Below are 15,664 nucleotides of genomic sequence, written 5' to 3'. Positions count from 1 at the left end.
GGACCAGACTCTCTCTGTGAGTCTGGAAAACGTGGTAGCTGCTTTACCGATGCGTTTGTTTAGCTCGATATCGAGAGAATGAGTGTCGGAGATCGTTGAGCCAAGCAAGGTACACAAAGTCATGGACAACCTCCAGTTCATGCGCAGAGATTGTAATGCAGGGAGGTGAGTCCACATCCTGAACCATGACCTGTGTTTTCTTCAGGCTGATTGTCAGTCCAAAATCTTGGCAGGCCTTGCTAAAACGATCCATGAGCTGCTGGAGATCTTTGGCAGAGTGGGCAGTGACAGCTGCATCGTCAGCAAAGAGGAAGTCACGCAGACATTTCAGCTGGACTTTGGACTTTGCTCTCAGTCTGGAGAGGTTGAAGAGCTTTCCGTCTGATCTGGTCCGGAGATAGATGCCTTCTGTTGTAGTTCCAAAGTTGTAGTTTGCAGCCCTAAGAGGTGGGAAAGGCCGCTGAGCCCCGCATCGGCTCCCTTCGGCTCTTTCCGGAGACCCTCGGCTCCTGCCCCCCTTCGGCTCTTTCCGGAAGCACTCGGCCGCACTCGGCTCCTCTCTGCAGGCGGAGAGGGACGAAGCCACGCCCCCTTGGCGGCGATTGGCTAGACGCGTTCCGCCCACTTCGGCTCTTTCCGTCGCCGTCCGAGCTCCTGCGGCGGTGACGTCACTGCGGGCCAGCCTATAAGTAAGGGGCGTCGTCGTGCTCATCAGCGGTCGGTACCTGACGGGGGAGCGCAGAGGGGCGGCTGTGAGGGCGGCGGAGCGGGAGACCGAGGCGGCGGCCCTTCCCCTGGCAGATCGGGTGAGGAGGAGGAGGAGGGGGCGGCGGGGCGGCCCCACAGGTTGGCCTTGTGGAGAACCGGGGGGCTGAAGCGCGCGCGCGCCCGCCCTCTAGAGGCGCTGGCAGGTACTGCAGCCTCTGAGCCACTGCTGTGCATGAAGTGTGGCTGTCCCTCTGGGGGGGCTGGTGCAGGTGGGGGCCTGGCCTGGGCAGGCGGTGCGGTGGTTCGCCCTGGGAGTAAGCCCCCCCCCTTGAGCTCAGTGGGGCTCCCACCTCCTCTGAAACTGGGAACAGGCAAAAGGACTACCTCTTGATCTAGTGTGTGAGTGACCTGTGGAACTCCCTGCCACTGGATGTGGCCTGAGATGCCTTTCCAAGGGGATTAGGGAACTTTCTAGAAGAAGAGTCCATTGCAAGTGACCAGCTGTGCTGGGTACCTGCAGCCTGGTTTCAGCAGTAGGCGACCTGTCAGTGTCAGATGGCAAGGGAGTGGCAGCAGGACGCAGGTCTCTTGTTGCTCCCGGAGGCATCTGGTGGGCAGCTGTGAGCTGCAGGAAGCTAGGCTGGATGGACCTTTGGCCTGATCCGGTGGAGCTCTCCTTTGTTCTTAAGGGTGGGGTTGCAGGCTTGAATATATGTTTTTACTTTGGGGGTAGCCCCTTAGAAACCGAAAGGGTGGTGGTGGTCATTGAGTCGGCACATACAGGGCTGAACTGGGCTCCCGGTTGCACATTCATCTGGGAGTCAGCCTTGTTGGGCTTGCTTCTGACTTAAATGCCCAAAGAACTGGGTCATGTAGCTTGCTGTACTGGATATATACAGTTTTGTACCTGGTGGGCACCTCATCTGAATCAATGACCCTTCTTTCTAAATTGCATCACAACTACTTAACTTAAATGTCTGCATACGCAATATTTTTTTTTTGGGGGGGGGAATAAACCTCATAGAACTCAGTGGGCTTATTTCTGGGTAAATGCATAGAACTGGGTAGCAGGTTCTGTGCCTAGTTGTGAATAAGCTCCATTGATTGCAGGATAGCCATAGGACTATCAAGTAGTGTACGATTCTGAGTAGACCTGCACAGGCTGGTGAGGCAAGTGGGGGAGCCCCAGGTGAAGCCCAGCCCTGGAGCTCCTTCCAGCCCCAGCCCAGTCCTGGAACCTTTCAGCTGCTAAAGATGTTCTGTTGAAAAACGCTCTTCTGAAACGTTTATCAACAAATAACCAATTGCATTTTAAAAAATTCTCTTATCTGTAAGGAACATGCACTAAAAGGAGAGGTGGATAGAGGAATTGTGATCATATTGTGTGTGTATTTGTACTTCCTAAGAACCTTTGAGAGTCTCAGATGGCTTGATTCCAAGCACTCAAACGTTCTTGGGTCTTTGGCTGCCTTTAAAAAAAAAAAAAGGCTTGATAGTGCATTAAGAATTTTAAATATTTTTTCTGTCCAGTTTGAATACCCACCTGATTGCTTCATTCTGCCATCCTTCTCTCTCATTAATCTCAATGCTGCGCAGGGTTTGTTTTAAGCTTGTTCAGGGCTCTCCTTCCTACACTATGTTGGTGTCTGCTTATGAATTTTACAATCAGGAATGCGCATAGGTGTTACAAGCATGCATTTATTTCTTACGGTGTTGCCCAAATGCAGTACCAAGGGGAGGTTGTTAGTAGCTATCCTATTAAGCTTTCGGAGCGGTTTTGCAAAGGAAAAGAATCCCAAAGAGTTGTGGTTCTTATGCTGCCTGAACTGGAGTGTGGAGATCTTAATCCACATTAACCACTGCTTGTGTGAAGCAAAGGGTATTTAGCAATTCTAGGTTAATCCAAGTGTGAGGCTGATGAACCTCCCCTGTGGCTGCTCCATAGCTACATGATGTCATCAGTACACTTACAAATATTTGCAGGTTAGGTGAGCTATTGCTGTGCTTAAAAGAGCAAGTGCCGTGGAATGAGTCCAAAACAGAAGCACCTCCATTCCGAAATGAGTTTCTAGGCTTGACTGCATCAAAGCGGTGGAGGGTGGAGGAGAAAAGTCTGTTGTAGTGTTTATTGCTTTGATGGACTGGTGGTTCCATGGGGGGGGGATGGTGGAACCCACATTGTGCAGGGGGAGGGCAGAAAAGGATCCGCCCTGCGTTTTGGCAGAAGGAATTTCATTTAGAGCTTTTGACAGCAATTGCAGTATGCTTGATGAATAAACACTGATAGCGACCCCAGCTTTGCTTCAAAAGTAGCAGGGGAAGACAGTTGTCCTTCCCTAAAAGAAGCTTGACATTCTTTACCCTACGAATCAACATACAGGAGACACTCAGCTCTCTGTCTCTTGATTTAACCATTTTGCAACAATGGCTTCCCTTCTGCCTTGCGTGTTCTCAGCCCCGTCCAAGGGCAGGCGACGCAGGCTTCAAATCTGTTCCTAGCAGAGGGTGTGTGTCTGTGCTTAAAATGGAAAAAGCATAAGCCTTCCTTAAAACAATGGAGCTCTTTCCAAACATATGTCCAGCCATGTTTGGAGAAACCTTTTGGGCCGGAAGGCAGAGCTGTCTGTTCTTTTCCAATACCATTAGCCCTTTGTCCTTTTTTTCCATCTTCGCTGCCTGATCACAGAGCATCATTCTTTATACAGCTGAGGTCATTATCAAGCCTCCTTCCGCTCCTGAGTGTATATACAGTGCAGACTAGACCAGCCAGTTCTCAGTGTTTTAATTGAACCCATCATCTCTCTTTAATATTCCCAGTATACATATTTTGTCACTTTAGCAGATCCATAATTTCTGCAGCTATATTTGACTCATTTTTCTGCTCCGTGAAAGATTTGTCATGTTGCCACATGTACTTTTTTTCCACCTGAAATAGGGGAGGACTCCTGGGCTATTCTCAGTATGATCTTAATTAGACTCTAGTGTTAACTCCCGTTGTCCATCTCTAAAGAACTTAGTTTCCAAGAGAGGCAATTGTGAAATGGCCGTGTCTGATTACATCTTGTATCAAGGACGTTCTTTAAGACCTATTGCTCACAGCAGAGTAACAGAAGATTCTAGGCAGTGGACTGTAAGCTTTGGGCCAACCTAATCTTTGGCAAAAATATTGTTTTTCTGCCATTTTTAATTAATTTTTTTAAAATGCTAACAAAGAAATCCACACCCGCTGCAATAACCACATCAAACTGATGTGTTTTTTTAAAACAAGGAGAGCAGACGTTAGCAAATACTTTGGAGAAGGGAAGGAAGCTTGTCTGCAGCATTGGCAAGGAGCCATGATGAATTTTATAGAAATGATGCATTGAGAGAGGAAAAAATGGAACAGGTACAGCAGATGCTGCTATTTTGGGTGCAAAAAATATTTTGCAAAAATTTTTCTGTTGATGTTGCTTTTATTCTTGTTGCATTTTTATGGTTGATCTTCCGAGCAGTGGAATTAGGCAGAGCAAGAAAAAAAATAAGTTGGTAATTGTCTGCCTTCCAAGCTTGTATTGAATTTAAGTATCTGTCCTCGGTTATCATGTGAAATGGCTCCCCTACATGGGGTGAAAAGTTCTGATGTTTGCCCATTTTTGCACCTGTGTTACGTCTTCCTAGCACCCCACAGGCCCTTGTGATGCCACACCATCCTGAAGGGGCCGCTGAGTCATTCAAAGACAGTAACCGGGTCGTGCCATATCGTGGTGCCGATTTATGGTTTGAGCATCTTATTCCTCTCCCACTGATTGGAAAGCAAAAGACCTGCCTTAGAACCAAGTCGTTGGTCTATGGAGCCCACTTGATTGACAGGAGTGGGGGATCAAGAGACTCAGGTGACCCCTTTTTTGGTACCCAGTCCTCCAACCGAAACCTGATTGGCGCCCACAGGTTATAAAAAGCTGGGTCGCGCACCTTGCTTTGCGCATAGGCCGAGGTCTTGCATTGGAAGCGTCCGATGCTCCGTGGATGCTCTGCCGCCCACCCTGCTGAAGAGTGAATGCAAGGACCAAGAAACAGCAGGAGGTAGGAGGATAGGGCAGGTATCCAGGGAAGTCTTGTCAGGTTTTGCTTTTGCTGCTTGTATTTTGTCATTCTTCCTAGTGTTTGTTGCCCCCCCCTTTTCTTCTTGGGGTTATCCCTTCCTAGCTCCTCCATTGCCTTGATATCTTTACTGCCTTTTAATGATCATCTTGTAATTTTTCTGCTCCTACCTACCTGCCCACAGTTCATTCAAGAGCAGCTTGCCGTATCTCTGGCTGCCCTGGTCTCCCCTTGCTTCTTAGATTTGGGGTCTTACCCCCATCAGCTCTGGGAGGGAGAGGTTTCCAAGGTGACCACCCTCTGTCTGGGCTTCTCGCTCTGGGTCGTGATAGCAAAAAGAAAATCACCTTTTATTTAAGTAAAAAGGGGGGGGCAGAGCGTAGGTGGCAGGTTGCTAACCACTGGGCACTGAGCTCATTTTGCTCTCCGTCTTCTCTTTATACTTTGTTATAAGGTTATTTTAAATTATGTCTTGTGTTTGGCCCTTTTAGAAGAATGCGGTGTTTTCTTTAGTGCCTGTTGAGGAGGAGGAAGCCTGCTGGCTCCTAGTCCATCAGGGCGATGGATTTTAAGGCGCGACCTCTTTCTATCTGAATATTTTGTAATGTGCTTTCCCCCTCATTACTCTTTCTGGAACCTGCTCCAAGATAACAGGGTGGAGCCGACTGCAGATGGTGTCCAAGGCTGATTGCCAAGCGCAGTTCGGTTCCAGGATGCCCCAGCTGGTTGCGGATGATGCAGAGTGACGTCCCACCCCCTCCCTATAGCGGATGGTTTCCAGCGTGTAAAGCCACGTTAAATATGGGTCTGCTTGCAGTAGGAGTCTGAAAGGCACCTGGGCAGTTCTTCATCCTTTGCCTTGTCTGTCTGAACGCTTAGTCATTGGTTTGCTGCCCTCATCTGTGAGATTCTTTGCACGTCCTGCTTATTTGTCGGTACCATACTCAAAGAGGAAATCATCACGTTTAGGGTTTTACATCCTGAACGCTTGCATTTTCATTCATTTTAATTGCAAGCCAGGAGGGGCTTGTCTGTGGGATGCTTGCGTGTAGACCTTGGATCACATGTTAAAAGTTTCACAGGAGGAGATAATAGGCTACCTGAGTCAACATCCGATGCTTTTTCATTATGCTCTAACCTTGACTTGCAAATCCCTGTGTGGCAGTTGACATGATTAGCTGTAAAAGTGGGTCAAAATAGGACCACAGCGAGTTGCTGTCTGCTGAATCCGACCCTTGGTCCAGCTAGCGCAGTATCACCTGCACGGACGGGCAGCAGCTTTTTTGGGGGTTTCTTTCCCAGCCTTGCCTGGAGGGTCTGCCCAGGGATTCAACCTGCTGTCCTTCCATGTTTAATGCCACGCGACTGCAGCCCTTTCCCCCAAAAAGTGGGGGGGGGGAGGCTTGGGGAGTGTTGTGACCACATTGCAACCTTTGATAAGTTATAGGTTAGTTAAATATGTGCTTGCTTTGTAGCTTCTGAAAGATTATCTCAGCGTACACCTCCCTTGCAGGGTCTGCATTCCTCCATCATGTTGTCATCATTTCGCAAAGTCAGAGTCCAGGTATTTTACGATGTGCATGCAAATAACACAACCAACCTTTTTTTCCCGTTTGTCTTGTTTGGTTTTGTGAATTTCTTTTGCAGTGATGAAACGTTTGCGTTAATTTTTTTCCTCTGAATGCGTATGTGACTCTTACCCTAGAGCAAAAGCACAACCTAATAGTAGACTAACCCTGGCTTTGTAGCAGTCCTCTAGTATCTGAAATTTGAGATTTTACCTTCTCTTCTTGCCCCGCCCCACTTGCTGTGTTGTTGGGTTTTTCCAGCCATTTTATCTGAACTTCTAAGGAGCATGGTGTGTTTTGTGTGCTGCTTGGCTGGTGTGGAATTTATTGTCGGAGTGATTCAGCCCTTTGGAGTGATTGGCCACAGCAGTTCCCACTGCAGATTCCACACCCCCAGCATATTGCAGTGTGTTACGCACATACAGTACCCACTTTGATCTCAACTGGTATGAACTGGCAAGAGGGGTGTGTCCTTGTGCCTCTCATTCCTTCGGGCTGCAGTTGTTTTATTAAAGCTTTCCCTAGTGGTGGTGATATTTCCTCCTTCCTGGTTGCTTTCAGAATGGTAAAATTTAAGTAAATTATATGTACAGAATTTGTGTCAAGAAGAGGGCAGGAGAGTCTCCCCGATTCCAGGAGGAAAGTGAGCTCCTTTCTATGTTGGTACGAAAGTGATGCTGCAAGATAATGCCATGGGGATAAAGGCCATAGTGCTGTACACACTTACCTGGGAGTAAGTCCCATTGACCTCTTTGTTAGTAGACCTGCAAAGGATTGCCCTGAAAGTCTGAGAATTGGGCAATTAGTAACACCTCCTAGATTGTATTGATTCTGAAATCTGCATATCTGATTTTTCAGGTTGTGCAGTCCAAAGTGATGTATTTTTCTTGAAACATATTGGTGGAGGACGTTGGTTGTCTCTTTCCATACTGCAGAGGGTTCAGAGAAAGGCTTGACACGTTCTTCCTGTTGAGCCTGAAGGGCATTCAAAATCCCAGAATTTGAGCTGTTGGTGGAGGTCGAGAAAAACCCAGCCAGGGCTGAAATCCTTTCTTGGGACAAATAACTCAGTGTGGCATATTTCTCAGTAGACTTGCACAGCATTGTGTGGCCAAGGTCTGGAAACAGAGGTTACGAGAAGGATCGACAACAGTTGTTCCCAAATTTCTAGAGGCCCTAGAGCAGCCATTTTCGACCCTTTTCATCTCACAGCACACTAACACTGTGCTCAAATGTTCAACACCATCGGTTTTTTGACAGTAGACAAGGCACACCAATTGACAGCAGGGACTTGCATCAGTCAGTGGCCCTGCTAAGAAATGTCTCTCCCCCATTGAGCATGCTTAGATCAGCTCAAGTCATTTTGGGTTTATTTTACCCTTTTCTTTTAATTTGCAAACTTGTCTACTTCTGGCACACCTAGGGAATCTAGAGGCCACAACCTGATCTGGGGGTGGTCCTGTTCCATGAGCAAGTTGGTTGTCACTCGACCACCTGAGATTGCCTGTGCTGTATAGAGAGTGGGCAATGGACCGCATAGGCTTCTGGACCGCATATTCCTTCTGGAATCTCAGAAAGTGCCCAGTCCTACCTCCGCTCCACTTCCCCCTTTTCCCTACAAGCTGAGTATTACCATTTGCCGCTGGCTACTGACTTTCACAAATTTAACATCCAAGCACAAGGTTCTGGTCCTCAAGGGGATCTTAATAATTAAGGTGGCTCATTTCTTTTCTGGAATCCCGAGGACAGTGCCGACATGAAAAGAGACTTCTGCATGTCAGCACTGTGCAGGATAATTAAGGAGGTTGTCTGCCCGTGCAGTGTGTCTGGTCCTTAAATGCGCAAAACGTTTGCTGTTACAATGGGTTGGAGAAGACCCAACGTTAGAGAATCCCGTACCTGTGTACAAATGGTGGTGTTACCTTATACCAAGTCAGAACCTTTGGTTCATCCAGCTAGTCCTGTCAACCCGGACTGGCAGCTGCTAACCTGGCTCAGCATTGTCAACAGTGATTGGCAATGTCTCCTTAAGATTTTAGGCAAAGATCTTTCCCAGCCCTAGCTGGGGACCTTGCCAGGGTTGAACTAGGACTCTACCACTGAGCCTAAAACTCTCTCCCCCATGTTAAGCTGTGCAGTGTGCAGTTGCACGTATGCTTTAACGTTTAATTTGCTGGTTTGTACATATGACAAGTGCTAAAAACCTTGCACTCCTGGGCACACGGTGGACTTTTAAATCCCAGCATCCATAGTACAGAAATGATAAAGATTTGTATACTAGACCACTTTTTGATCAAGAAGCTCTTGAGATTGCGAGCAAAAGAATAAGGTGATTCTCAGACCCCAGCAAACAGCCACTGGAGAAGGCGCCCATGCTGGGATGAATGGAGTTGGTTGCTCTCCGCTGCAAGAGAGGGGAGATTACTGCTGAAGAGGTGTCTCTTTGCCCAATAAACGGCAAGTGAGATGCTGAATAAGGGTGACTCCACTTGGCATTTTCTTCACTAGTATGTATACTTTTGCGTAGAGGACGTGTACATGTATGATCTGCGGCAAGCATGCAAATTCCTGTGTTTGATTTCCAGCCCATGTCCACCCTAAACAAATGCTGTCACATCCGTCAGAAATGACTGCTTAACAGGCTTTTTTTCTGCACAGGGGATGTGCAGAGCGACACCTTTCTGATGTCCCTTTAATCCTACCCACTTACAGTAACTTTTGCTTAGTCAAGGCTGCTGCTCACGCAAAGTGACTGTTGCATTGCGGTGTCTAGCTAGTTCCACGGCTCCACATTCTTGACAAGATGCCTGGCGTTCCGTGTTTTAATTATTGCTTCTGGGGGACTTTGTCAAACTTTCCTTTCCACGTGTTTTGAGTCGGTTTCTACAGACTACTTTTGCCCAAATCGCAAGCGGTAATGGTCACTGTGGAGGCTTGCTTTAACACTTAGGTTGATGTCCTTTTGGAACCAGGCAAAGGTTGTATGTGCTCTTATATGATTTTTCTTATATTGCACCCTCCAGTTTTAGGGCCAGAATATCTCCAGTACCCAGTTGCCAGGAAGCTATGGCAGGAGAAGAGGGTGTGTGGGTTTCCCAGATGCAATTGTAAAGCCATTTATAATGCTGGATAAAGCTAGCCTGATCCAGCAGGGCTCTTCTGATGTTCTTATGCAGTATCTCCTCGTTCTCCTTGGTTGTATATAGTGCGCTTAAAAATACTTTCAAAGCTGTCCTAATGCTGATTTGAAATTGCGGCTGTTGCTGTTTCCCTGCCCGGTTTGGTTTTGAAATCTTTGTTTAAGCACCTGTTTTTATGTGGGCTTTAAAAACTAAACTGGCCTTAAAATGTCTCAATTAAACAAGCTTAGAAAAAACCGTAAAAGAACCCGAGGCAGGGTAATCCTCTTGAGCATTTGACCTCCCCAAACGCTACCCCCTTTTCAAAGACGCTGACTTAATCCCACGGCACCGAGAACCCGTAAGGTCCGTTGTTGCTAGGAAAACCTGTTTTTGTCTGCAGCTGTTTTTCCTGTTTCCTGCCATCTTAACAGCTCCCATCTTGGAGAAGAAAGTCACCCAATTAATTCAGCTTCCTTTCCCCCCACCCCACCCCCAGCCTGGAACTTTCTATCTAGCATTTGACCTTATCGGCACAGTGCAGATTGCAGTAGGAGGGGCTCTGGTGTGCTGCGCCAACACCAGGCAGCCTCGAATAATGTGTGGAATGCAGTGGTGATGTCTGCCTGTGTGCGCAGGGCCTAGGGACAAAGTCTGTTGTCCTCACGTCCTGTTCAGCGGCTCCGAGAGCAGCGCCCACGTTGTAAAGGTTTTCGGTTTGGAAGCCATCGCAGGTTTCGACGGCGCTGCTGGCCTTTGGAGAGGAAGGACAGGCGCGCGCTTAGCCAGCCGCTGAAATTGCTGGAAGCAGGTTGACGTGGGCGTGAGGCTTGAGCCTCTGCAGTTGTGAGGCTGAAAATGTTGAATGCAGGAGGCATCGCTCTGCAGCAACTGGCAGCCCCCACGAGCGCTGATCATGTTTTGGCAGAGCGGAGTCCTGCTGACATCAGCTTTTTCCCCCTTTGCAGGAAAGAACAGTCCATTATCGCTGAACTGGTTCTCTTCATTTCCAACTGGCTTGCTCTGCTCACTGCAGTCACAAAAGAGGCCTTTTGTTTGCCTAAATTCCAGCGAAAGGCCGAGAGGAATTACATGATTTGAATGGCCGGGGTGGGGGTGGGGGAACGTGGTTAACTTGGCGAGTCCCCCGTGTCTCTTGTGACAGGAGCACAATACAGATTGTGCGTAGGCAGCGAAGAGGGAAGGTCTCTTTGCCGGTTGTGCAGAAGCTTTCGGTGACAAAGGTCTGGTCCAAGAGTCGGCAAAGCGTCGCCCTGCGTTGCCCAATCTGAGAAGAATGAGAAGGTGCAAGTAAGAACAGGTGCATCGATGCCACCTCCAGCCCCACCCTGCCAGTACGGTTCTCAAAAGACCAGGTTTGGCATGACTGTAGTTGCCAAAGCAATTCGTTTGTGGCTATTAGTCATTTTTATTTAGTGTACCGCTGCTTCTTTTCAGGGTTGGTTGGTTGCATGACTGAAACCAGTGCAGAGGGCATTGGTTTTATGAGCGATACCAGCGTGGAGTTAAACTGGATTGCCCGCCTTCAGCCCTGAACCTGGTCTGCCAAAAGCCTTGATGCAGAGCTACGTGGGTGAACGAGGCAGGAAGGCAGGGCTTCATCGCTCTCTGGACTTGGTCTAAAACCACTGCAAATAACCGCATGATTTAGTAAACGAGGGCCCAGCAGAATTTTAGCAATCCGTCTCCCACACTCACACACAGACGTCGTCTTAAAATACCGCAATGCAGTCAGGGGGCCTCAGAGTTCACAGGAATGTCAACTGCTACGGCCCAAAGTTGCTGTCCTACAGCAGGGTGTGATTGTGCTGGGCAAGAGCCCTGGAATGTGTGGATCCAGCCCCCTTGTGTCATGTGTTCCCTTGTTCAGTTTCCTTTGCAGGGGCCCAGAATCCAAAGCCAAGATAAGGGGCTGTGGCAAATACTTTCCCACCTTTGGGACTGACTGCGGATGCATTTCCAGCGTGTTTGGCACGCAGCTGAGAAGAGATTAAATAACAGCCGTTTACGTTATAAGCCAGGGGGTGGCCAGACTTGCTTAACGTAAGAGCCGCGTTTGAAAAGCTTCAGATGTTTGAGAGCCACAATATTCAAGAAGCATTTAAATGCTTAAATATATTGGTTCACCCATGAAGATTAAATTTGTGTTTTTAATCCAGTGGATTCTCAGTTTGTACCCGGTAAATAATCGTGAAGCTTGAAAATAAGTGATTTACTTTTTATATTAATTGTGGTGCTAAAAGGAGCTCATCCAGCATATTGCCTTATATACATCCAAGAGCCCAAGTGTGGCTCGCGAACCAGTTTGGCCACCCCGTTATAAACTCTGAGACCAGTCCTCAGTCTCTTTTTTTTTTTATGTCCCTTGGAAACACAGTCAAAAAGTTTAATTTGTTTTCTGATAAGTAGGTAACTAGTTGGCTGCATGCTCTAGTGTCCTGTTGACTTAAGCCATCACTGAAGGATTTAAATTAGGAAGCCCAAAGGGCATTCAAGACATTGCATAGCATTGCATAAATACCTTTGCAAAATGTGAAGCCTTAAAAACTTCATTTGGGTTTCTGTTCCAGGCACCCTTGTGTGAAATACACCCGTGTACCTCCCATGTATGCTTCTTGTCAACCAAGGGGTCAGCTTTAGAAGTATGCTGTGGTCATAGATGTATCTATTGGGGTTGGAATGGGCTGTAATTCACCAGCGAAGGAGCTGTTTCGCCATACGAAAGGTCCCAGGTTCAATCCCTGGGCTGTCCATGTAGGGTGTGGGAGAAGACTGGTGCAAGCTGCAGGCTTCCAGTTGGTGTTGACGGCACTGAACTAGATGGTCCAAGGGCCTGACTTGGCACAGCAGCTTCCTGGATTCTGTCCTTCTGAAAATATCAGCGGAATTTCACAGGGCAGTGGTTGTCACCACCCAGTTTTTGGTGGGTCGTGAAACCGACAAGGGAAACGTATTGAGCCTTATGGAAGTGGAAATGAAGCGGCATGTGTGCATTTACTTGCGAGTAGGCAAGTAAGGCCTTGGCTCTTATTAAAAGGCCAGGTGAGGAGAGGCGCAAGCTCTTCAGAATGGTCCTGATCTGATGATCATGGAGCTCGACAAACGCTCCAGAAAGCGACCCCCACTCCCTTCTGCGGGTGGCTGGTAAAATGAAATGTTTTTTAGACTTGTAACACTAGGTGGGTCCCGATAGAGTACTGGTTGTTTTTAAAAGTGGGTCCAGGTACTACCAAGTTTGGGAACCACTGTCATAGGGTGAGCAAACTGACGTGACTTTTAGAAATCGGAAATTAACTAGTTCACAGAGAATACTGTAGAGGGGACACAGATATCAAATGCTTGCTTTGAAAAGCCACTGATTTCTCTTCAATTTCCTATCGGCATTTGTAGGAATGCAGATGTAGTTCTGCTCTGATCAGTAGTTGTGTGGTACAGTCAAGCCTTCAGCCACTTGCCTGGTCACCACCGGCGGCTTTGAATTGCTTTCTGGGCGAGTGGGTACCACAGGGAATCCTGCTTTTCTGCCATGTCTCTGGAGGCAGTGGCAGCAGCTTGAGAACTGGTAGCCCTCCTGGTGTTCAATCTCCTCTGGTTGCTGTTTTTTCTTTAGAACGTGCCAATAAATGACCTGGGGTGGGGGTTAATTATAGGGCTTATGAGTAGTAGTTTAACTATGTCACACTGTAATTTTTAAACAGATTAAAAGCTTTCTGTTTGAGATGAAAGGGTTTGTTCTCTGATGAATTTTTACCCCCAGTCTTATTAAGAGATGATGCACAGGGCATATAACAGAAGGGTATTCCTATTGACTACAGCAGCACAAACAAGTCTGAGAATGGATTGCACAGTTTGGCCTGGTTCAGGTAGCTCCACAAACCGTAGATAGTCTGTGAATGAACCAGAAGGCCTGTACGTGTTGCCCTCTTCTCACCAGGGCCACCTGGCCAAATGCAAATCCTCCCAGCTTATGGGTGTCAGCGATCTTAACAAACTGCAGTTGGACTGTATTATTAAATGCGCACTGATATGCTGGGGTCACTTAAGCCGCAGTTTCCAGATTAGGATATCACAAGGAATGACTATTTAACAAACTAGGACGCTGTGCATTTAGCTGGGCGTGTTGGGAAAGTTGGCTGGTTTGTCTGAATCGGTCTGTTACAGTAATCCAGTTTGGCACTCTATATATTTTGCCCGAGTTGTGTTGAAGTGCTAACCAAAACGTTTTCCCTTTCAGAAAATGGACCCTACCGGTGTCAAGGTGCTGGAAACAGCAGAGGACATACAAGAGAGACGGCAGCAGGTTTTGGACCGGTACCACCGGTTCAAGGAGCTGTCCACCTTGAGGCGGCAAAAGCTTGAAGATTCCTACAGATTCCAGTTCTTCCAGCGGGATGCTGACGAGCTGGAAAAATGGATCCAGGAGAAACTCCAGATTGCCTCTGATGAAAATTACAAAGACCCCACCAATCTGCAGGTACACCCATTTTCCAGCGCAGGGGATGGATAGACTGGGTAGAAGAAGGTTCTTTTCCCTCTCGCACAACACCAGAACCAGGGGACATCCACTTAACTTGAGTATTGGGAGAGTTAGGACAGATGAAAGAGAACAATTTCTTCAGTGTGAAATTAATCTGTGGAATTCCTTGCCACAGGATCTGGTTAATGCACATGGCCTAGATGCCCTTAAAGATGGGTTGGAAAGATTAAAGTCCACTACAAGTCATGATGGGTAAATGCAATCTCCTAGTTTTAGAATTAGGCTACCGCAGAATGCAAGGTGCTATAGGATACAGGGGTCTTGTTGTCTTGTGTGCTCCCTGAGACATCTGGTGGGCCACTGTGAGATACAGGAAGCTGGACTAGATGGACCTTTAGCCTGATCCAGTGGGGCTTTTCGTGCGTTCTTATGCTTGCATAGTTGATGGCGCTAGTCAAAGAGAAGCTCAATATCTGGTTGGAATGGTGGAGCTCCAGCAAAGTCAGCATTGTCCATGTTTCTGTTCACGTCTTTTAGGGCAAACTGCAGAAGCATCAGGCCTTCGAAGCTGAGGTACAAGCCAACTCGGGGGCTATCGTTAAATTGGATGAGACCGGAAACCTTATGATCAACGAAGGACATTTTTCCTGTGAAACCATCAGGGTGAGTATGGAGAATATTGACTTCCTGCAAAGTTTGTTTTCGAATATGAGCCATCGTGAGACGAATGTCAGATCATCATAAACTAGTTTGTTGGTTTTCTGGCTCAACCGGGGTTTAAAAAGAGAGCCTTTCTCAGTCACTGCCTGCAGTTGTGGGAATCCCCTTTCTCAATACTTAATACTTCTGCCAAAGTATTGAGCTTGAACATCTTTTTAAAACAGAGATGGGCAAAATAAGATCCAGGGGTTTATTTCTCTTCCAGTTCTTAGAAAGAAGGCTTTGTTTTTCAGAGGAGCAGTTTGAAGCTACTCGTTCTAGAGCAATCCCGCAGGCTGGATGCAGCTCAGGACACCCTGATTTCCCACCGCAAGAACGGGTCTCAGGGAGCTACTGGCTCACTTGTGTCCTTTTCAAGTCCTCCTGCACGTGCACGGAAAGGAGAGCACGGAAAGCTTTTACTATCGCAAAAAGAATAAATTGCAGCTTGACGTTTCGTTTGAACGTGGGCAACTGCAGTTTCATTAACTGACCAGAGTTAACGCGAGCCAGAATTTGATACTCTGTTTTGGTCCAAGTCTCTGTCCCCCTTTCATCTGTTGTCTCCCTCAAGTCTTTTAGATTGTGCAGCCCTTTGCCACAGGAAACTACCTTCTCATTCCTCTTCTACCTAACCTGCTTTTGAGAATGCTTCTCGAAGAGCAGTTTCTAAATAGATCAGGGAAGCTCATGAACTCAGGGAAGCTGTTGCAGGCTTGTTGTTGTAGCAGGAAAGCATAGTTTTCCGAAACCAGCCACCATCTTGAATGGCGTGGAGGGCCTTTGTTTGCAGTCAATGTTTTTGTGGCTTGCAGCCTAATTTTTCCCCCCCAGATGTGATAACATTGGGCCTTGTTCGGGGTCATGGGCTCCTCTTTGTGTTCCGTTTGCTATAGTAACACGTGTGTTAATGGTTCAGTCTTTCACGCCGTACAGGACCGCACAGCGCCCCATAGTAACCACTATCCAAGTTGGCGCCCACATACGAGTAG

At 47.5% G+C, this 15,664-nt stretch overlaps 1 protein-coding gene across 6 annotated transcripts in view; it reads left to right on the top strand.

Moving 5' to 3' along the window:
• Positions 1–701: 701 nt before the first annotated feature.
• SPTAN1 (spectrin alpha, non-erythrocytic 1) overlaps positions 702–15,664 on the top strand; it is a 70,298-nt gene continuing 55,335 nt past the window's right edge. For 4 of the 6 annotated variants that reach the window (XM_066610529.1, XM_066610526.1, XM_066610528.1 and 1 more), the window contains exons 1-4: positions 702–806; positions 6,264–6,352; positions 13,731–13,970; positions 14,511–14,636. In XM_066610529.1, the coding sequence (XP_066466626.1) occupies positions 6,320–6,352; positions 13,731–13,970; positions 14,511–14,636 (399 nt within the window). In that variant the 5' untranslated portion in view covers positions 702–806; positions 6,264–6,319. The remainder of the gene's footprint in view (positions 807–6,263; positions 6,353–13,730; positions 13,971–14,510; positions 14,637–15,664) is intronic. The other 2 variants (XM_066610525.1, XM_066610527.1) reach the window with 2 other exon arrangements.

The sequence above is a fragment of the Tiliqua scincoides genome, chromosome 16 (genome assembly GCF_035046505.1).
Source record: "Tiliqua scincoides isolate rTilSci1 chromosome 16, rTilSci1.hap2, whole genome shotgun sequence".
Taxonomy (NCBI): domain Eukaryota; kingdom Metazoa; phylum Chordata; class Lepidosauria; order Squamata; family Scincidae; genus Tiliqua; species Tiliqua scincoides.
Note: the sequence above shows the minus strand (reverse complement) of the source record. Positions and strands in the feature narration are given on the sequence as shown.